The following is a 23,539-nucleotide window of genomic DNA, read 5'->3' on the forward strand; positions in this document are numbered from 1 at the left end:
CTCTCTCTGTCAAATAAATAAATAAAATCTTTAAAAAAAAATTATTCTCATAGGTAGAAAATAATCTTTCTTTTGGTCACAAGAACCCAGTGGGTAAATGTAAGAATGTGGGAACAGTTAATTCCTTTTTTAATGATTCTGTGTCTTAGCTAATGGTGACATGTGGCTTTTCTGCAGGTGATTTGCGTGGGTCAGATCATCTGCACTGTGGCTGCTGACACCTCTGCTCATGCAAGAGAGGCGGCCAAAAAAGTGAAGATCACTTATGAAGACATAGAACCAAGGATTATCACAATAGAGGTAGTCGGGCCACTTCGTGTCTTCTAGAATGACTAGGGCAGTATACTTCTGGCAGAATTCAGCTGGTGGAGTCACAAAATAGTATAATCTGGGCTCCATCTATACTCAGTGTTATCTATAGTTTCAGAGTGAAGGCTCTAGCAGTCTGCACCTAGAGACATAATACTGAGAATTTCCCTGCTTGGATTTCCCCTTCCTTCTGGTGACCACTTCTCCCATTGTCTCTTGCTAAGGCATGTCCTCCGAATACAGATAAGTAACACCAGAGGAATGTCCTTATGACTTCATGTAAAACTAGCCAGTGGGCAAATCCAGAGCACTGTGGACTGAGAACAGTTGTAACACTTACTGAATTACAGCCTGGGTCCTCTGTCTCTGGGCCACTGCCTCCAAGCTCTGGAGACGGAAAACCCGGGTTTGTACCCTGACTCCATCTTTTGGAGGCCTCTTAATAGCAAGGAAATTTTGGCGAATTACTTAAATTCCTCATACTTTCACAGCTGTAAAATGGGAACTATAAATGCACCTACAGAAAAGGTCATTGTGAGGGTTGGAGGAGAAAACCCAAGTAAAATGCCTAGAACAGCACCTGGGAGACATGGAATGCATGCAGTAAATATTTGCTATTATTTTTGTTTTAGTTGCTGTTATTAATGGGGGGATGGTGCTTTGTAGCCCCAGGGTTTGGCAAAGAGCTAAGCCCGTGTTCTGTCTTATTAAATGTGATGGAGGGAGAGAGAATAGGTGGGTACATGAGCAGTATGAAACCCAGCCAAGTAGGCTGCAGTCTTCAATATCCTCTGATTCGCCTCTGTTCTTCCCAAGAGTTGCCAAGTTCAAGTCTTTTCCAGTTATCTTTTAAATGCCTTTAAGTCTGCCCCTTTCTTTCCATCACAATTTCACCCCCATCACACCCTTTCCAGCCCAGACCTCACCATTTATTGTCAGACTTAACTACAGTTACCGCTTAAAGAGGCTCTTGTACTCCATGTCAACCTGTCTACCCACCACATTAACTTTTCTAAGCCTCAGTGTTCATCAGGTATCTTTCCTTACACGGTCATGTCCCCCTCGAAAAGGTTCTTAGCATAGAATTCAAGGTCTTTCATAGTCCAACCTCAGTTTACCGTTGAAGCTCATCCCGCTGCTTCTCGATAGAAAACCTGCTCCCCAGCCAGCCTGACCTTGTTCTCTTTTTGGCTCCTCAGCTTGAGTCCAACCTCAAACTATTGCTTTCTGAGGTGCCCTTGACTTCAGATGATTTCCTCTCCCACCTCTAACTGTCCTAATTCCATGCAATTCAGCGCCTAATTTAGGTCACCCACACAAGGCCGTTTCTGGGCGTTTGCAGCTCCACCAGCCTCCTCCTTGGCCTCTCTCAACCCTCCTACCGCACTCCGCACTCACACCATAAAGTTGGCACCTGAATACCCAACTGCCTCACGTCATCCCTCAGCAACCTAGAGGGTGAGGCCCTCTATGTCTGTTCAGATATGTCTGTCCCCTCAGCCCTCTCTCGGAGCCCTGAACAAAACTGAGTCTCCAAGGCCTGTAGTCCATCGTACCCCAGGTTCTGCTGACCCCCACACTGTTCAGATCGTCTCTTGTGCTGTGTGAATATCTGATAAAGCAAAAGCATAGCAGTCTGATGGGGGATGAATGGCTTATTAGGATGTGAAAAAACAGAACTTTTTATTGTTTTGGGTTATTTGTTTTTCCTTTGCAGCAAGCGCTAGAGCACAATTCATTTTTTTCCACTGAAAAGAAAGTTGAGCAAGGAAATGTAGAGCAAGCCTTTAAATATGTTGATCAAATCATTGAAGGTAAGTGGTCTTGGGCCAGAAAAGTAACTTCTCTGAAGTTGAAGACTCTAAGTTCAGTCATCTGGTTTGAGAAATACTGAAACTTCAAGGCAGAGCTCTCAACCCTAGTGTGATTTTTAAATCAAAATTTAAAATGCACAAATAAGTTTACAGTTTGAAATTTTATGTATCTGTACAAATCTATGTAAACACTACCCACATCAAGATACAGAACACTTCCAGGGCGCCTGGCTGGCTCAGTTGGAAGAGTACGCAACTCTTGATCTTAGGGTTGTAAGGTCGAGCCCCACGTTGGGTGTAGAGATTACTTAAAAATAAAATCTTTGGAAATATATATAGAGAACACTTCCAGCAGCCCAGAAAGTTTCCTCTTGCTCTCTCTCAATCAGTAACTCTCCCAAAGTTCTTTATCACTACAGAAAAGTCTTACCTCTTTTGAACTTCATACAAATAAAATCTTACAGTATAACTTTCTTTGTGCCTACTTCTTTTATTCAACATTGTGTATGGAAGATTCATCCAATTGTAACATCGATCAGTAGTTCTTTTTCATCGTTTAGGAGTATGCCATTGTATAAATAATTCCACAATTTATTTATCCATTCTATCATTGATGGACTATTCAGCTATTTTTCAACATGATGTTATGAATAAAGTTTCTATAATATTTTACATATCTTTTGGGGGCCATAAGCAGTCATTTCCATTGAAATATACCCAGGAGTAGAATTGCTAAATAATAGTGCTTTTTATATATTTACCTTTAGTAGTTAATGCCAAACATTAAAAAAAAATTTTGTTCCAAGTTGTACTCCTATTAGCAATTATGAGATTTCCATTTTTCTGTTGTTATCATCAGTCTTTTTAGTTTTATCTAATCTGGTGGAGTACTATCTCATGTGGTTTCCATTGAATTTCTTTTTTTTTTTTAAGATTTTATTTATTGGGCGCCTGGGTGGCTCAGTTGGTTAAGCAGCTGCCTTCGGCTCAGGTCATGATCCTGGGGTCCTGGGATCGAGTCCCATATCGGGCTCCCTGCTCAGCGGGGAGTCTGCTTCTCCCTCTGACCCTCTTCCCTCTCGTGCTCTCTATCTCTCATTCTGTCTCTCAAATAAATAAATAAAATCTTTAAAAAAAAAAAAAAGATTTTATTTATTTATTTGAGAGAGAGAGAATGAGAGACAGAGAGCACAATAGGGAAGAGGGTCAGAGGGAGAAGCAGACTCCCTGCCGAGCAGGGAGCCTGATGCGGGACTCCATCCAGGGACTCCAGGATCATGACCTGAGCCGAAGGCAGTCGCTTAACCAACTGAGCCACCCAAGCGCCCTCCATTGAATTTCTTTGATGACTAGTGATATTGAATCCTTTTCATACATGTATTGGCCATTTTTAGGTCTGCTTTTGTGAAATATTTGTTCAAGTCTTTTGCCTGTTTTTTTTAATTAATTACAAGTGATAATTATAATTAACATGTTATGTTGCTATAATTATATATAATTGATTTTAATATAATTAGTATAATAATTACTTGATTTACTTACAAATTTATAGGTTTCTATGTTTTTGGTATAAGTTCTTCGTTGGTTCTAAGTATTGCACATATCTTCTCCCAGCCTGTGGATTGCATGTTCAACGTCCTCATTATTCTTTTTCATGAACAAAAGTTCTTGATTTTAATGTAGAACAATTTGTCAGTCTTTTCTTTATGGTGCCCAGTGTTGTTGAGCCCATGAAGAAATTCTTGCCTATCCAAAAGTCATGAAGATACTTTTCTATGTTTACTCCTAGAAGCTTAATAATATATTTTAGCCTTGACACTGAGGTCCATGATCCATCTCAAATTAATTTCTCTGGCTGGTATGACACAGGGGTCAAGGTTCAGTTTTTTTCAAGTGGGTATCCAGTTGACCCAGCACCATCTATTAAAAACTATCTTTTCCTTTAGTGAATTGCAGTGTAGCTTTTATGGTTTTCCATGTGTCTTCATATGTGTTGTTCTATTTCTGAACTCTTTATTATAGTCCATTCATCTGTTTATCTATCTTTGTAATAGACCACACTGTCTTACTTGCTGTAACTCTAATTTAAGTTTGAAATCTGAGAGTGTAATGTCCTTTTGCTAACTCTTTCTCAATATGACCTTAGCTATTATAGGTTCTTTGCATTTCCATATACATTTATCGTCAGCTCATCAATTTTCACTAAAAATAACTTGCTGGGATTTTGACTGGAACTGCATTGAAACGATATCAACTTAGAGACTGGAAATCTTAGCAGTATTAAGTTCCAATCCATGAGCAGGATAGACGCTGCCTTTTATTTAGGTTTACTTTAATTTCTCTCAGTAACCGTAGTTTTCACTATAGAGATTTTGCACATCATTCTTAATATTTATACCTAGTATTTGGTGTTTTATAATGCTGTTTTTTTTTTAAGATTTTATTTATTTATTTGACAGAGAGAGACACAGCGAGAGAGGGAACACAAGCAGGGGGACTGGGAGAGGGAGAAGTGGGCTTCCCGTGGAGCAGGGAGCCCGATGTGGGGCTCGATCCCAGGACCCTGGGACCATGACCTGAGCTGAAGGCAGACACTTAATGACTGAGCCACCCAGGCGCCCCTATGATGCTGTTTTAAATGACATTTATTTTTATTTAATTTTCTACTTGTTTATGTCTAGTATATAAAAACACAATTAGCTTTTGTCTATTTAATTTTTTTAATTTTTTATTTAAATTCAATTAGCCAACATATAGTACATCATTAGTTTCAGATGTAGTGTTCAATAACACCCAGTGCTCATCACATCACATGCCCTCTGCCACAATTAGCTTTTATATGTTGATCTTATATCTAAGAACTTTATTAAATTCACTTACTATTTTAATAGTCTTGTAGATTCTCTTGAATTTTATGTATATACAAACATATCACGACAGTTTTATTTATCTTTTCCAATCTTGATACTATAGTTTATTTGTTGGTTTATTTGTTTGTCTGCTTTGATTTACTGAACTGGCAAAGACCTAGTTAGTATGATTTTTTTTAAGTTTTTTTAATTTATTAATTTGAGAGAGAGAGAGCACAAGCAGGGGGAGCAGCAGAAGGAAGCAAGTCCCCCACTGAGCGGGGAGCCCGATGTGGGGCTCCATCCCAGGACCCTGGGATCATGACCTGAGCTGAAGGCAGACACTCAACTGACTGAGCCACCCAGGCGCCCTGATTTTTTTAATACCAATGCCCAAATCCCACCCCATCAGAACTTTGAGTACAAGGTGAGAGCATCAGTATTTATGTAAAAGCTCCCCAGATGATCCTAAGGTGTATCCAGGATTGAGAAACACAGCTCTTTAAAGAAAATTACTTCCAGTCTTGGGTAAGAGAAAATAGTAATTTTTACAGAATCTATTACCCTCTTCTAAAGAGTTGGAATAGAGTGTTCTGTAAGCTTTTAATCTTTTATGAAAACCTGGAAGAGAGCTTTTTTTTTTTTTTTTGGACTTTTTGCATGACTTACATTTTGTTGTCCAAAGAAATAATTTCAAGAAATCCTTTGACTCCTGGCAAAAATAACTCCTCACTTATTTTAACAGCACAGGAATCTTTTGGCTAATTTTTGTTGTTGCTGTTATTCTTAATTGAATTATAGTTAACATACATTAAATACTGAGGTATTTAGTATTTTATTTCATTTTAAAGTAAAAATGCCTTCCAAATACTGAAACTAGGGCCAAATGCCTCTTCTGGTATGACCTAGAAAATGATAAGGGTATACTGAGCAAGCAAAAATCTCAGCTAAACCAGCAGGAGCAGGCTGGTTTTAGGGAAAGAAACAACCTCAGCTCTGCCATTTTAAACCTTTGTGTCCTTTCACCATCTACTGATCTTCCGTGACTCAATAATCCTGACATCACCAGACCGAGATACATATTGTTACTACCCTCCCCCCTCCTGTTTTACAGAGGAGGAAATGAGGTTTTAATAACTTGGCCAAATTCACCAGAGATGGTGGCACCTGGATGTGTGGCCAGGTGTGTGGCCATGTGCTCAAGTCCAGCACATCATGGATCTCGCCACCCCCACTCAACAGATGAGGAAACTGAGGCCAAGAGAGGGGAAGTGAATGACCCAGGGTCATACAGCTGGTTGTGCCCAATAAGTCTTAATTAAAAAAAAGTAGTTTACCAAATGATATAAAGTCCAGCTCTCCATAAGCTAAGGCAACACACTCCTCATAAACAAAATACCACTGAGAGCCCCCAGCTTGGGACTTTCAACTAAGCATTGTCCTGTGTTTATGACTTACAGGTGAGGCCCATGTAGAAGGGCAGGAGCATTTCTACATGGAAACACAAACTATCCTGGCTATCCCAAAGCAGGAAGATAAAGAAATGGTGCTATACCTTGGAACACAGTTTCCAAGCCATGTGCAGGTAACAGGATATTTTTGGAAAATGAGACTCCAGATAATGGTGTGCTATAAGGCCCTACAACCAGGCACTCTGCTCTGGGGAACTTTGGATTCCTTCCACTCCTGTGACTCAAACTCTCTGTATATTTGACATAAGATACAGTCCAGAATGAAGAAAATGGGGCAAATATTTCCCTAAAAGGGCAGACTTTTCAAAGAAATGAAAATTTTGCTATCTTTCAAAACATGTGCAAGATTTATCTTACCCTTATAACAATTGATAGTGTAAAACCTAATGTCAGGGAGGTCACAGCCTTAGTATTATATTTAAACTTCCCCTGTGGTTCATTGGTGTCACTTCTCTGTCTTAATGTTTGCATGCATTGGTGATGCACATTTAAAGTGATTACGTTTCCAGTGCAGTAGCAGGTGATTTCCAGTCCTATTCCAGTGGTTGAGATATAAGGCATTGCTGCACCCAGGCAAGTAAAGGAAATCCTCTGACATTCCCCTCTTCTGTGATATGGAGATGTTGGTTCTAAAATAGTGTCTGGCACAGGGGTTACTTAAACAGTTGTACTGTGAGGAGGAGTAATGACAAGCATCACTGAGGGGGAAAGCTGAGGGCTTCCTGGTAGAGCAGAGTGAGTTGGTGCCTTGGGGTCCTGCAGGGGTGGATAGGCTCAGTGGGAAGAGGAAGCTGCTGTTCAAGGCAAAATGAAAGTCTTGAGGGCACTGATGTTGAGCTGGGGTTTGTGGCCTCCACGGTTGCAAGTTCTGAAGCGGACAGCAGAGGAGTGAGGAGTTATGGTTTTGCCCCTAAAAAATTATGTGATCTCCCACAAGTTGCCGGGCACCAGTATCTTTTTCTATAAATTGAGGGAGGTGATAAAGATCACCTCTGAGCTCTTTTGACAGAGAGTATGCAGCTCTGGGCTCCAAATGGATAAAATGTATGTCCCAGGTTACCATTGCTATCTATCATCAATACCTTCTAAGGTACAATTAGTTAACTTCATGAGGCATTTCCCAGAGGTAACGAGGGTACAGGGTGCTCACAGCCCACAGCCCAGAACCCCGGGGCAATATCTAAAGCAGGCCCAATAAAGGATTTGAACAGATAAAGAAGGTCTATGAATGACTAATAAGCACACGAAAAGATGCTCACAGCTTTGTCACTAAGGAAATGTACATCAAAATCACAATGAGATACCACTCTACATCCACTAGAATGGCTGTAATCAAAAGACAGTAACAAATGTTGATGAGGTTGTGGAGAAATTGAAACCTTCATACATTGCTGATGGGCATGAAAAATGGCACAGCCTGGAAAATAGCATGGCAGTTTCTAAGGATATTAAAGATAGTGACTACATAACCCAACAATTCCATGACTAGGTATCTACCCGAGAGAATTGAAGTCATCTGCCCACACAAAAATTTATACGTGAGTGTTCATAGCAGCATTGCTTACAATAGCCGAAAGTGGAAACAATCCAAATGCCCATCAATTGATGAATGGGTAAACAAAGTATAGTATATCCATACAGTGGAATATTATTCAGCCATAAAAAGAATGCAGTACAGTTACATGCTACAACATGGACAACATGCTTTCAACAACCTTGAAAATATTATGCCAAGTGAAAGAAGCCAGTCACAAAAGACCACATATTGTATGATTAAGTTTATATCAAATGTTTCAAACAGTAAATCTATGGAGACAAAAAGTAAATCAGTAGTGACCTAGTGCTGGTGGGGCTGGAGGAAGATAAGGAGTGACTGCTCAGTAGATCCAGGGTTTCTTTGGGGACACTTAAATGTTCTCAGATTATGGTGATGGCTGCACAATTCTAAAGATTCTACGTTATGGAACTAAGTATGTTCTAAGTATTTGTTCTAAGTAAATGTTCTATTTCTTGAATTACGGGGTTTCTTCAACTAGGCAGAGGGGAGGTACACAGGTGAGGAAATAAACTATCAGATTGCACTTACGTGGCTTCGGGGACTTACCTCTTGCAGGAATTTGTGGCTGTAGCATTAAACGTTCCAAGGAGTAGAATCGCCTGCCATGTGAAAAGAACTGGAGGAGGGTTTGGGGGAAAAGTGACCAAGCCTGCTGTGCTAGCAGCCATCGGTGCCGTAGCCGCCAACAAGTAAGAGTCGTCGTAGCAGCAGTTAATGGCAGCCGCCCTGGTGCTGCAGAGACCATCGTGTCCTCTGGTCCTGCACCCCAGCTTCCGTCCCATGGGTCACAGCCTTTTGTCTCGGGGGCGGGGGAGGGGCGGTTAGCAGGTCGGGGAAGGAACACTGGACCTGAGCCAGAAGATCTGTGTTCTAGTCCTGCTCTTGAACTGCCACTCACTCACAAGGTCACCTTGACAAGCCACCTCAGCTTCTTCACCCATAAACTGGTGAAAATAATATCTACTTGTCTTGTAAGATTATTGTGTAAAATAGATGTAATCACTGTGTGCCTTGACTCAGATGTAACCATGTATTACTTTTTCATTGACTTTAACTCTTTAAAATGTTTATGTTTTAAACTGTTAAAATAAATCAAGCTGAGATTGCCTGAGTGGAAGGAGGGTCAAAACCCTAACCTTACAAGGGACATGTTTTGTCATGAAATAAACCAGGGTCTGCTGCTTCTGGGAATGTTCACTTAGCCTCTGCATTATCCAGATGGAGTAGCCAGACACAGGAATAGCCGTGACTTTTGTGAACCTTATAACTACTAAACCTCTCATAAATCTTCAAGACAAACTTAACTTATCCTAGGCTACCGCTACAAAAGGAAAAACTGTGAACGACCTTAGCTCATTGGCACTTTCCAACAATAGAAAAGGCTGTCTTATACATGTGGGTGTGCAGGCACTCAGAACATTCCTTCAGAAGCCAGAGTCCTTGATGGACATTTTATGAACAGGGAGCCTGAATGAAAAGGAGCCTGAGCTCAATAGAGCATGGGTTCTCAACCTTTCCAGCCTCAACATCCCTCATGGCAGTTATTTTAATGCTCCTTTTAACATCCCAAAGTAAAGTTCATAATATTATAACCTACTTGTATACATAATAGCAAAATAATCATACAATGCCTTAATGTTATATTAAAAAATTAAAAGAAAGTAACTTATAATGAAATAATGTAGCATTTCAATATATAAATTCTCAGACATGACTAAATCAGGATAATAATAGTAATCGTGTTTTTTTAATTTTAATGTTCCCACAAACCTCTGAAATGTTGTTTAAAGCATGTAACTTCCCGCATTAAAAACCACTAAGCCTGATTATCTCAAGCCCCCTTCCCCATCTCTTTGTCTCTACAATTTATGAAGCATCCAGCATATTAACGGAGTCATTTCCTATAGGACTGGCTGCCCAATCCGGTTTATTCTAGAGCGTGGTGACGACATGCTGATAACTGCTGGCCGCCACCCACTCCTCGGAAAATACAATGTGAGTGAGATCAGAAATTTTAGGAAACGGCCTAAAACGTTCAGTGATAACCAACCAACCAACCAACCAACCAACCAACCAACCAACCAACCAACAGGAAGGACAATTACTAAATTCCATACCATCCAGGAATATTTGGATGCTGCCTACAACTGACCAGAACTTTCTGTTGGGATTCTAGTCAACTTGGGCATCAGCCTCAGTGTCCCTCTGGTGACTGTCACTTTGAGCCATGTTCATAAGTTAGGTAGACTAACAACTGTGATCACATGTGTTTGTGTAGTAACGTGGTTGTATTGAGAAAGTGGTTTTATTTATATCACTTTGCAGATAGGATTCATGAACAATGGTGTGATCAAAGCTGCTGATGTTGAATATTATATCAATGGTGGATGCACTCCGGATGAGTCTGAGTCGGTAAGAAGTATGCTTTTCCCAGAGGCTACCAGTTGAGCTGTATCTGTCATACTTTATTTGCATGAATATTTGTCATACAAAATAGATAAGTTCTGTGAAGGGTTCTAGTTAGAGATAAAATTAGGTTAAGTGGTTTTGAATATTTGATAGATGTGAAGTCTTGTTGTGTTTTGCTTTAATTCAGGTAATGGAGTTCGTTGTGCTGAAATCTGACAATGCATATTATATTCCTAATTTCCGGTGCCGGGGTAGGCCCTGCAAAACAAATTTGCCATCCAACACGGCCTTCCGAGGATATGGCTTCCCCCAGGCTGCAGTGGTAGTAGAAGCTTACGTAACTGCTGTGGCATCTCAGTGTAACTTATCCCCTGAAGAGGTAATAAGTCAGAACCCCCTAACGAAACAGCTTTGGTTCGGGGCGCCTGGGTGGCTCAGCCGTTAAGCGTCTGCCTTCAGCTCAGGTCGTGGTCCCAGGTGGGATCGAGCCCTGCCTTGGGCTCCCTGCTCCGCGGAAAGCCTGCTTCTCCCTCTCCCACTCCCCCTGCTTGTGTTCCTTCTCTCACCGTGTCTCTCTCTGTCAAATAAATAAATAAGTTCTTAAAAAAAAAAAAAAACAAGGGCGCCTGGGTGGCTCAGTTGGCTGAGCGGCTGCCTTCAGCTCAGGTCATGATCCCAGGGTCCTGGGATCAAGTCCTGCATCGGGCTTCCTGCTCAGCGGAGAGCCTGCTTCTCCCTCTCCCTCTGCCTGCCTCTCTGCCTACTTGTGCTTGCTCTCTCTATCTCTGTCAAATAAATAAATAAAATCTTTAAAAAATAAAAAAATTTAAAAAAAACGAAACAGCTTTGATTCAAATATATCTTGAGTATCTACATATAACATTATATCAGCTTCTAAGTAGATACAAAGAAATAAAGAACACCATCCGTGTATCAGTTAGCTTTTGATATGTAACAAGTCAACCACAAAATTTAATGGACTAAAATAATACAAAATATTTCTTCTGGTTCTCAGGGTCAGCTGGGTAGCTCTTCTGGTCTCAGCCGGAGTTTTATGGTTTAAGACAGCTTTGTTTACGTGTCTGATGGTCACTGGGCCAATTAGTCTGGGGAACATCTCAGCTGTGAAGGGTCATGTCCACTTCACAGAGTCTCATCCTCCAGCAGACTAGCCCAAATTAGTTCTCATGGTGGTGGTCACAGGGGTCCCAAGAGTGGCAGGAATGTGGCAAGCCCACAAGTGTCTGCCTGTATTAATGTGTATTGCCCCATGGGCCAGACCAAGTCATATGGCCAATCCCAGAGTCAGGGTGAAACCACCTAAGAGCATGAATACAGAGAATGAAATGATTGCCATTTGTGCAAACATTCCACCACAGCTCCAGATTTTGAGGAGCTAATTTGAACAGTTAAGAATAAGGAAATGTTGTGTAGGGGTAGAATAATTTTGAATGGGGAGAATTTTGTCTCACCACTAACAAAACTTGTGACAGGGCTGCTATTTCTCAGGGTTATGGTGAAGTTAACTGAGATAATACACTTACCCTCCAGCCTGGAGCAGATGACGTGTTCACCAGTAGTTTCTATTGTTATTGTGGTTATTGTTGTTACTGTGATGTTTACATATGTATATTTGCACTTGCATATTTATAGCCATTTAAATAGTTTCCTTTTTTAGAAAAACTTTCTTCATATCAGGTACATAACAAAAACCCATGCTCCACTAATGGAATAAGCATATATCCTTAAAATCCATTTTATTGTCTTTCAGGTTAAAGAAATAAACATGTATGAGACAATCAGCAAAACAACCTACAAGCAGACATTTAATCCAGAGCCCTTGAAAAGATGCTGGAAAGAATGTCTGGAGAAATCTTCATTCTCTGCTAGGAAACTGGCTGCAGAGGAATTTAACAGAAAGAACTACTGGAAGAAGAGGGGGCTTGCCGTGGTCCCCATGAAATTTACCGTTGGGTTCCCTGTGGCCTACTACAATCAGGTGAGGTTGAGAGAGGTGTCTGTCTTCTCACCAGAAGCCCTTTTCCACACGACTGGCTGTCTGAAAACGACCATCTTGTGCAACTAGGGATGGCCCCTGTGGGGAGAAAGAAGAAACCGGGGCAGATTCCTACAGCAGGGAACAAAGCGGGTTTAGGCAAGCGATGGGCACCATAGGTATCAGGGCAGATTAGGTGCGACACAGTACCAGGGGCTCAGAAGGCGATCAATGGGCAAAGTCTAGCTCGAGGGGTCTGACCTTGGGCAGGGCCCCAAACATAAGCACTGGGGCCTGGGGTCTAATTTCAAATCCATGAGAGAATCGGGAGAAATAAGAGGATCTCTTTCTCTCTTTCCTAAATTCTTAGTAGCAGCAGTGGGGTCATTTGAGGACAGAGCTTTCAAAAACACACGAGAACAGACAGAGCCACCCTGTTGGTGCAGGAACTTGGAGTTACTGTGTGAAAGCTTGGTGACTGGTGTGCCTTGTTTTTAGTGTCACCTTGAACAGTGTTTCATGGGGCTCTGCTCTGGATTCTGTCTTATTTTTTGCTTCTATCCGCATCGACCTCTGAAATGTCCCCTTAACAAACCCATGCCGAGGAAGGAATAGAGGCCCCCTTCACGGTATGAACGTCTCTCACCAGATTATCTTCCAGATACACCCTTCCTCAGTGCCCACGAACAAGGCAGAGAGCAAAATGGGAGGGCAAGGGGGGAAGGCCAGGAGCACCGCACCGGTTGGAGCAGCTGCTGTCTTGCCCCCAGGGGGTGGGGAGCTTCTTAAGCTACAATAACACGCAAGACCCCCTTGAAAGGAAAATTTCTGTGGACTCTCAATGATCACTTACATTATTTATTTTGATGTTATTTAACTGTGAATAATCTCAAAACAAGGAATAAGCTTCTTATAGCTCTTATGCCTTTATAAAATACAAACAAAACTGGAAGTTAAATAAAAATAGTAATATAAATGCCAGTAAGAAAATAGTAACATTAACTTAATGTAGTGGCTTCTTTTTTTTTTTTTAAGATTTTATTTATTTGACAGAGAGAGACACAGCGAGAGAGAGAGACCACAAGCAGGGGGGAGTGGGAGAGGGAGAAGCAGGCTCCCCGCAGAGCAGGGAGCCCAATGTGGGGCTTGATCTCAGGACCCTGGGATCATGACCTGAGCCGAAGGCAGACGCTTAATGACTGAGCCACCCGGCGCCCCAAGATATGGCTTCTTTAAAACTCAATCCTCACTCACAAAATGATGATAGTTCCGGCTGCTGCTGTACCAGGCATTTTGAAATCTTTATCCTAAATGTCTGCACAGGGTGTGCTGACTCACCGTCCCACCTCTTGTCTACGATATGCCCCATTAATTAAAGTAGTCCTATTTAGTGGTACAATCATCAACATAGAATGTAACATGGGCTCTGAAAGCATGTGGCAATACTCACTGTTACATGGTTATCCGTTACTCTCGTTAGATTATCATAAGGTGAAAACACAAAGTTTAAAAGTTCTTGTAGAGAACTTGACAGTCCTGAGAATAGAGTCTCATACTCAAGAGACCAGCATAGGTAAATTAGTTGATATTTTCCATACTTGGTAGCAGGGGCACAAGCATCAGCACAGGGGTCGAGGTTCCAAGGAGGCACCTGCAGGATGCTGGGCCACATGCACCAGCTTGAGAGAGGAATTGATGTAAAGAAGAATTCCAGCAACTTGCAAACCACCTAACGTAGGCCAGCCTCCTCCCTCCTAAGGCCTGATTCCTGGAGCCACTTGCACAGACTGTGGGTTCTTCCACTGGAACAGTCAGCCCCAGAGAGAGACAACAGCAGTGAGTTTGAAGGAGACAGCCTGGCATGGGAGTGGAGGACACTGGGCTCAAGTTAGGAGTTGTGGGTTCCAGTCCTGACTCTGTCACAAACTAAGCACCTGGGTCTGGCCATTCTCCTCTCCAGACTTCTGTTCCCCCATGTGCAAAGTGAAGAATTTGGACCAAATCGTTGGATCCCACACCTGGCCAATCATCAAAATCACCTGGGAGCTTAAAAAATAGATGCTTAGGCTCTACCTCCAAACTTCTACTGAGTTGGAATTTCCAGAATGAGACCCATACTTTTTCCCTACCATGATGCTGAAGGTCAGCAACATTCGGAAACCGTTAAAACATCTCAAGGTTCTCCCAGCTCCTCTAGTATCCCAGGCAGTTTGTGCCCAGAAATTTACTCATACAGGTTCTATTTGCTTTAAAATGAATTTTCATGCCTGGAGAGAAGAATAATAAACTATTGTACAAGTTGAGGCTTTGGAGTGGCCTCAGAGCAATGACACAAGGCCTCCAGAAGGCCAGGGACTGGTAGGTGGGGAGATGAGCCACCATTCATACATTGACATTGATGGTTCTCCGGTCTGGGGTTTCTTGACAGGGGTTGTCTGTTGCTACCTGTAAAGGCTTTCTTCCCTAGTGCAAACACTGAGAGATTAGCTCAATAAAGCAAAACTGTGCATCTGGCAACCTCAGCTAAACTCTCCGCAACATTTGGCCTCATCATTTTCCAAACTGGTGTAATTATTTCCCCTAGGCTGCCGCTCTAGTCCACATCTATCTTGATGGCTCTGTCCTGGTGACTCATGGTGGCTGTGAAATGGGACAAGGCCTTCACACCAAAATGATTCAGGTGAGATAAGTGCCCGTCATCACCACTGTAGCAAAGTATAGCCCCTTACAGTCAGCTGAGCAGCTTTTTTCCTGTTAAGCAGGAGAAATACCATCATGCTACATGCATGGATCCACTGTAAGACTCATCTTGATTTCAGGAATGCAGACTGCAGGGGGGTGAGGGAAGCGAGTGTCAGAACTGAGGAAATATGTGATCTTATTCTTCCTGAAAAAAAAAATCAGGTCTTCTGAAAAATGTGATTCCGGTTTTTTGTTTTGTTTTGTTTTGTGATTCCGGTTTTTTTTTAATCTTTTATTTTATTTTATTTATTTATTTGAGATAGAGAATGAGAGATAGAGAACACAAGAGGGAAGAGGGTCAGAGGGAGAAGCAGACTCCCTGCTGAGCAGGGAGCCTGATGTGGGACTCGATCCTGGGACTCCAGGATCATGACCTGAGTCGAAGGCAGTCGCTTAACCAACTGAGCCACCCAGGTGCCCTGTGATTCTGGTTTTTAAAGACAAAATATTTTTCAGCTTTGTGGCACCTGCTCAAAGCAGTACAATGTTAATTCAGATCTTCAATTAAAAATGGATGGGTTGGGCGCCTGGGTGGCTCAGTTGGTTGGGCGACTGCCTTCAGCTCAGGTCATGATCCTGGAGTCCTGGGATCAAGTCCCACATCAGGCTCCCTGCTCGGTGGGGAGTCTGCTTCCCCCTCTGACCCTCCCCCCCTCATGCTCTCTCTCTCTCTCTCTCATTCTCTCTCTCAAAATAAATAAATAAATAAAATCTTTTTAAAAAATGGATGGGTTTAAAAGGATGAGAAATTATGTTCGTAGAATCACAATTTAATTAGGAATGCCACATGACTGGACATTCTGTGTACTAATTCAAAGAAGTGTTTCTAATACTTTTTAAAGAGCAAGTGATTATTTGCTATAGGAAATTTTTCCTTCTTTTTTTAATATTAAATAAGAATTTGTTAAATATGACACCTGAATCAAATTTGGGGAGTGGGTATGTGTGTGGGAGGTGGGGGGAAACAAACCTTCTCTCCCAATGAGAAATAGGGAGAAGATACTTTCCTTAAGGAAATAATAATATTTAATAGAGTGCTTGGAATTAGGAAATTACAAAAATCCACAGGGCCTTCTTTGAACATATCTTGCTTCTTTACAACAAAATCCTTATGCCCTCAAAATGTCCCATAAAAGAACCATAATCTGCTAAATTATCTGTAAATCACAAGCAGATGAAGGTAAAACAATAAGACCAGGCCTCAACCTCGCCTGCTGCATGTGTCCTACTAAGCTAGATGTCCGAGAGTGACCGTACTGCTCTTATGAAACTGGTATAAAAAGTAAGCGCAAAAAGATTCTTTGGTTGTTTCAAACTCATAATCCACATATAAAACCCAAGATGTTGTCTTAAATGTTTGTCCCAATAGGACAGTCAGGTTGTATACTCAGTTCAAAAAAAGAACTAAAAAGTTTTTAATTTGGGGGGGGTGCTTAAAGTCAATGTAACAAAGAATATTCTCCTGCTTCTGGCAGGTGGCTAGTCGAGAACTGAACATCCCCCAGTCGTATATACACCTGTCTGAAACAAGCACCGTCACGGTGCCCAATGCTAGCTTCACGGTGGCGTCAATGGGGACAGACATCAACGGGAAGGCTGTACAGGTGAGTTTTCTTTCAGTTGCCAGTCACTCAGTGACAGTGCTGGAGGAGACCTTGTCCCACCCCTTCTTTTATGGAAGATGAAACTGAGTCCAAGAGAGGTCATGTGGCTGGTTGCAGATTATTCAGCTAATTACCTGCAGAGCCAAGACTCCAAGTCCAGTTTTCTGAGGCTCTCATCTGATGCTCTTTCTGCTGTCCTGGGCTGCTTTTCATAATTAATGTTCGGTTGCATGTAAAACCTGCAACTTTCAGCAACTTCCTGTTAGATGAGAGGATCCCTCCCTGCTCTCACCCCAGCACACCAGAGAAGTGCAGAGTAATCGCATCACTAACAGGACATCCTCATTCCAGGAAGGGCTTGACCTGTCTTTTAACCTCTCTAAGGATCAGTTTCTTCTTCTGCAAAACTTCATCCATCTCATAGAATCACTGGGTGGCTTGCAGAGATCATGCAACAAAGCCACCTCCACCTCCTCCCTTCTCCCTACCCTCCAACCTCCAGAAAACCACTGATTGACCATTAGTCACCCACAAAAGATAAATGCCTAGAATTAAAGAGAAAATTTCAGCCTGTTGAATATGCCCATATATCATGTGAACCTTGGATTCCCAAAGTACATTCCTTGGAACAGTGGTCCCATGACATTCTCAGTGGGAAAAAAGGATTCTGTAGTCAACAAGTTTGGAAAATGTTGCATACAACATCCTACTCATAGAGGCTTGTGATGCATATTAGCATAATAAATGCTCTGACAAGTCCTGCAGTATAGAAACCTCTTTAACTTTGTTTCACTGTTTTACCCAAGCTTGCTTACCCATGAAAACATTTTCATTAATAAAACCCCTCCTGATATCTGTAGAATCAGCACCCAAGAAAAACAATCCAGGAAGTTCTAATTTGGTTAAAACATGTAGGTGACTGAGTCGGTTTTTCACCTTTTATCTAGATTCTAGTTGCCTTGCAAGCACAGGTGGCACAAAGACACCCAGTGCATGGCTAGACATAATCTCAGGCATTGATAAAGCAGACATACTAAAAAAAGAAAAGAAAAAGGAAACTAAATATTTTTTAAAATATTTTTATATTTTATGGTGAAGAATCATCATAAAAAAGTCATAAATTTGTGTGACTTCTTCACACTTATTTTACTGATCCCACATTGATTTAAGGAACATTTACAGAGGGCCTGCCATGTGCTAGGTAGTATAAGTACTAAGGGTAGGTAAGCAGTAAGTGAAACAGGACAAAGTCCAAAGAGCTTGATCTCATAGAGCTTACATTTAAGCAGTCAATCAATCCTTGAGCCAGGTTGTGAACACAGCAAGAAAAGAAGCCATGCAGGTTATTTGGGAGCAGAGGGAGCTAGCTTACTGTGCTCGAGAAGCTGCAGCAGGCCTGGGGGACTGGAGCAGAGAGAGCAAAAGGGAGCAAGGTAGAAGAGCTAAGAAAGATAGTGGAGGAGTGAGATTGGAGAGTGTATGTTTATTCTTAAAGCTGGATAAGGGGGCTAGTGCCTTATTCTCTTGACTTTTATGTATTTTAATTTTTTCTGTAATGCAAAAACTGGAAAATTTTGTATCTGGCATTTAGAGCTTCAATAGAGGGAGGTGACCCTACCAAGGGATCTGAGTTGAGAGAATTCTCCACACAAAGAAAGGAGTTTGGGAGGTCACAAAAGAATGAAATTGTTCTCTGCAGAAGACTGCCAGACTGCGGAGTGTAAAGTTCTGTGTAGGAGTGCAAGGTCAGAACTCGATTAGGAGAAGAATACCTGATATTTGGGCAGGCAGGAACACTGTGACTCCGCTTTGCCTCACTGTGGCCCTCTTTTGGAAGGCACCCATTTGTAATAAGGTCAGTGATTGAAAGCTGAGTGAACCAGCAAAGAGATTTATGAAAACAAGGCGCCTGGGTGGCTCATTTGGTTAGGCGGCTGACTCTTGGCTCAGGTCATGATCTTAGGGTCCTGGGATCGAACCCTGTGTTGGGCTCCCTGCTCAGTAGGGAGTCTGCTTCAGGATTCTCTTTCCCTCTGCCTTCCCCCTACTCACTCTCTCTCTGTCTCTCTCTAAAATAAATAAATTTAAAAAAAGAAAGAAAGAAAACAAGGATCTTCCTAACACATGAGAAGCCAGAAACCATTTCCCAAAGAGGGCATGATAGAAAAGAAGGAGCAGAAACTAAGAGGGTGCATGAGAGGTGATCTGAGGCTGAGGCGAGTACATAAGGGCAGGCAAGAACAGATTCATGTTTGAATTAAGGGTGGAAGCCAAGTTGGGGCCCACTGATACCAGGAGTCAGCAGGTGTAATCTCAAGGGTCCAAGAACATCATTTTACTGATGTTTTAAAAATTTAAAAAGCACACTTTGCATCATCAGAATGACCACTTTATAAGTGGAGTGTTGCCATGAGATCTCTTTGCCCACATTTGGGACCAAGAAGTATACTTCGTGTTAAGGCAACAAGAAAAGAGCAGTGATGGACTTCATAAGTAAATGCTGTTTTTTCTTGCCCAGTGAATAGCTGATGATGGCAAGGTATAAAGTGCAGATGAAAATCTAGTGGCAAAAAAAAAAAAAGAAAAGAAAATCTAGTGGCGATTTACATAAGAAGAATGGAGAGAAAATTGCTCTGTTGGCTGGCACGCAGCGGGCACACTGAACTCCACCGTACGTGGACGAGAGCAGCCAAGTTGGCCGCATTCCAAGCAGCAATTCAGCTTCAGAGAAACAGCATCATCAACCAACTAAATTAATGTTGTTATTTTGAATTTTATTGGTATATAGATTGGTTTGTGTGCTTTGTCATTTTATTTTTGCTTTGGAGGTACAAAAGAGCTAACTCTAAGGAGACTCAACCTAGCTTTATGTCAGCATATATTAAAACAACATTATAATAAAAATAATGGGTTAGCCTGGTGATGGGTATTAAAGAGGGCACATATTGAACGGAGCACTGGGTGTTATATGCAAACAATGAATCATGGAACACTACATCAAAAACTAATGATGTACTGTATGGTGATCAACATAAAATACTAAAATTAAAAACAAAACAAAACAAAAATAATAATGGGCATCAACATCGCAAGATCCACAAGAATATTTGTTTCCTTCAAAGGGGTTCCCTACATTTACTCAACTTTAAGAAACTCTGCCTGGAGGACTAGCAAGCAGGTTCACAAAACTGACAGATTCCCTTTGAATTGGTTTGAATATTTAACATTCTGCTGTTTCCTGTGCCTTTTATTTCTGATGTGATTTCAAATATTTATTTTTAGAATGCCTGCCAAATTCTTATGGCCCGTCTTCAGCCAATCATCAGAAAAAACCCTAAAGGAAGATGGGAGGAATGGGTGAGTATTCTCTTTATTACCCCTGCCAGGAAAAGGCAGATACATCCAGATGGGCAATGGCCCTAAGTGCCTGGGCTGATGGGTGGTGCCCATTCAAGAAACAAAGCATTTATTAACATTTACTTCTGCCTTTCTGAAAAAGCAAAAGCGATGTCTGGATTCATTGAAAATTGACTTTATTTCAGAGCTTGATTTCTCACAGAGCACAGTAACAGCATGGGCTCTAAAGTAAAACACACATTAGGGTTACTGTCCCTGCTCTGTCACTACTAGCTCTGGGAGACAAGTTTCACCCTCAGTGGTTTTCTCACCAGAGCAACAGAGATAATAGCAGTCCTACTATCAAAGGATTACTCTAGTTTTAATACTAATTATTATTATTACCATTAGTATTCTTGTTCCTAGCCCTACCCAGGTTACTCCAGTAGGGAGACAGCCAGTGAAATTATTTGGGAAAAAAGCAGAGTAAAAGTACATACATATATAGACACACACATACACATAGAAACGTGTGTGTATATGTACATATTTTGTATGTAGATACTTACATACAAAAGTACATGAATATGGTGTAGCCCTATCCCAGGGTCCTGGGATGGAGTCCCGCATCAGGCTCCCTGCTCAGTGGGGAGCCTGCTTCTCCCTCTCCCACTCGCCCTGCTTATGCTCTCTCTCACTGACAAATAAATAAATAAAATCTTAAAAAATTAAATAAAAAGCCAAAAAGGGTTAAAAAATAATAAACTTTACACTGTGCAACCCAAAACAATAGAGGGCCTCCGAGCACAGCTAGCAGCTGCCCCTACACATCTCTCTGGAAAAGCATGACCTGTGGCTTGTACAAGCTGTATATCTCAACTGAGATGAATGTGGGTAGAAAGCTTGCTCCAAACAGGAGGAGGAAGGTATTTTTCATTACTTTCCCTAAATTTATACTTCTTTGTAACCAATCATCTCTTCCAGATTGCAAAAGCCTTCGAAGAATCCATCAGTCTCTCAACTACCGGATATTTCAAGTAAAAGACATTTTTACTTTGGGTTAGATTACAGCTGGGCAGAGATGGTGCATACTCATCAGTCCAAACAGATGCCCAGAGAGCCCGGGAGCTCTCCTGTGTCCCTGCTGTCAGCCCTCAGTCCTGGGTCATGGCAGGGAGGCCTAGGGACTCCACCAGGAGGGACATCATAGCTGTTGGCACACACTCGAAAACCCATTCCACTAACTGCCTCCTGGAGGGTAGGGGTCAGACAGTAGTGTGCCTTCTCCCCGCGCCTGTGGTGGAACTATACAACTCTGATCACACACCCCCCTTGCCAAAGAAGGGGAGGGAGGCCGGCAGCCATGGGGTGGGTGCCCCATTTATCTCCAGGTCCCACAGTACAGTGGCGATGAGACCACTAGTGGGGAAAGGGCCTGTCCTTTTCACTGCTGATTTCTCTTCTCAGAGGCTACCAGACATATATGGACTGGGAGAAGGAGAAAGGTGACCCCTATCCATATTATGTTTATGGAGCATCCTGTTCTGAGGTTGAAGTTGACTGTCTGACTGGGGCTCATAAGGTAAAGAGCAACATTTGTGTTTACCATCTGCATAGTGTAAATACAAACATTGATGTGTTTTCCATGCTGTACATGATAATCAACTTGATCCTTCAGGTGGAAGAACCAGGGACAGATATATAATTTTAGTAGAGATCTATTTTAAATAAATCATATTTTCCACTATATATTTTCTTCTGGAACAGCTCCTTAGGACTGACATCTTCATGGATGCTGCTTTCAGCATAAATCCAGCCGTGGACATTGGACAGGTGCGTGATAACCAGTACCCTCGACCACAGGAACTTTTGATCAATTCCATTCAGAAAAGTATTTCCCAGAATCCTCCAAATGTTGTTTACACCTGGTGCAAGTACTCTGCAGTATATATTATATATTGTACATACACACACGCAAATAGATAAAATATTGGAAGAAAATTCAAGAAAAAGTTAACAATCATTGTCTTTGTATGGCAGGAATATGTGTGACTTATCCTGCTTTATAATTCTCCGTGCCTTCTAATTTTTCTTCATGAATATTAATATGTTTATAATTAGGGAACACTATATAAATACATAATAATAAAGTTACATTAGTATTCATATTAATATTAAATTTAAACAGATTGCAACTTAGGGAAATATAAAAGAAAAAGAAATACTTAAACATAATTTTTTGCCTCCTGATGAATTTAATTCTGATTTTGATCTTGCAAACAATAAAATTAATTCACCAAAAGTCTTTTTGAACTTTGAGTTAAAACCTTTCCAGCTGTTGGTATAGCTTTGCTTTTTTCTAGCCTTGTTACTGAAGGTGGAGCCAGTGGACCAGCCACATCAGTCCACCCCAGACCTACTAACCGGCCCCCAGGTGAGGCAGGGCAGCTGGTCCCCGGTGTCCACCTGAGTAGCACGCTGGAGTAGTTGAGCAGCTTGGCGTCACACCTGACAGACACATGGTGCTTTCATCTGCCAACAGGTCCCCAACATCCTAAGTCCTAAGAAATTGGTTTACCTGGGTTGGCCATTGGGCTTTATAAGGAACAATTTTATTGATCCCTCTGTGCTTCTCAAAATGTGGTCCTCAGATTCTGCAACAGAAGAACTTGTGTTTATTGGAAACATGGATTCCTGTACCCAGGAATTCAGCCCAAGCTTAGACTTACTCCATCTTAACTTTCCGGGGCTGAGACAGAAACCGGCACATTTAACCTGTACCTGAAATTCATCTTAAGTCTGTAAAGTTTGAGAACCACAGCTCACCCAGTCCTTGCCTCCCCTTCCCTTTCTTACCCCTCCTCCCAGCTCCTCTCTGCCTCTTTATTGTTTAAGCAAAGGCAGAAAGGGAGATGTCATGATCAGGAAAACCCTACATTTGTCTCATTAGAAAAGGAAAGAAAACTAGAAGTATGTTAGACTTGATCTCTTAGACTTCGATCTTTTCCTTTAGGGACAAGCATTTGGAAATATCCAAATATAGAATTTAGATTTGTATACGTTATTCCTTAATTTTACATTTTCAATAAAATGCAAACTATAACTCTCCTTCAATTCTTTAACCTCCAGGCAAACACCCCTCAAGCCTTTTTCCTAGGGCGTATTAGTTTGTAAGTAGAACTCAACATGACATTTAATAAAAAATATTTAATTTAATAAAAGTTTTTTCTATCCCATCTTGTTTAACATTTATCTACTGTACATGGTAATTTATAAAGGGAAGTAAAGAAATCCAGATATTATAATAACCTACAGTGTTCCATTTATTCTAGTTCATGTTCCTTTAATGTTAGCTTCTTTTCCCTCTAATTCAACAGACATTTATTAAGAACCTATGTGCCAGACCTCATGCTAATAACAGAATACAAGAAGGCCAAGGCCTCAAAATGC

The 23,539-nt window shown here is 41.5% G+C and overlaps 1 protein-coding gene across 2 annotated transcripts in view; it reads left to right on the forward strand.

Moving 5' to 3' along the window:
* The window catches only part of LOC113920864 (aldehyde oxidase 4-like), a 52,711-nt gene that overhangs the window by 24,493 nt on the left and 4,679 nt on the right, over positions 1 to 23,539 (forward strand). For both annotated transcript variants that reach the window (XM_027591222.2, XM_035726911.1), the window contains 14 exons: positions 178 to 300; positions 2,027 to 2,123; positions 6,433 to 6,557; positions 8,558 to 8,691; positions 9,910 to 9,997; positions 10,328 to 10,414; positions 10,599 to 10,790; positions 12,183 to 12,410; positions 14,992 to 15,087; positions 16,625 to 16,753; positions 20,036 to 20,110; positions 21,074 to 21,126; positions 21,557 to 21,671; positions 21,857 to 21,922. In XM_027591222.2, coding sequence (XP_027447023.2) covers positions 178 to 300; positions 2,027 to 2,123; positions 6,433 to 6,557; positions 8,558 to 8,691; positions 9,910 to 9,997; positions 10,328 to 10,414; positions 10,599 to 10,790; positions 12,183 to 12,410; positions 14,992 to 15,087; positions 16,625 to 16,753; positions 20,036 to 20,110; positions 21,074 to 21,126; positions 21,557 to 21,671; positions 21,857 to 21,922 — 1,608 coding nt within the window. The remainder of the gene's footprint in view (positions 1 to 177; positions 301 to 2,026; positions 2,124 to 6,432; positions 6,558 to 8,557; positions 8,692 to 9,909; positions 9,998 to 10,327; positions 10,415 to 10,598; positions 10,791 to 12,182; positions 12,411 to 14,991; positions 15,088 to 16,624; positions 16,754 to 20,035; positions 20,111 to 21,073; positions 21,127 to 21,556; positions 21,672 to 21,856; positions 21,923 to 23,539) is intronic.

This window comes from Zalophus californianus, chromosome 3, assembly GCF_009762305.2.
Source record: "Zalophus californianus isolate mZalCal1 chromosome 3, mZalCal1.pri.v2, whole genome shotgun sequence".
NCBI classification, from domain to species: domain Eukaryota; kingdom Metazoa; phylum Chordata; class Mammalia; order Carnivora; family Otariidae; genus Zalophus; species Zalophus californianus.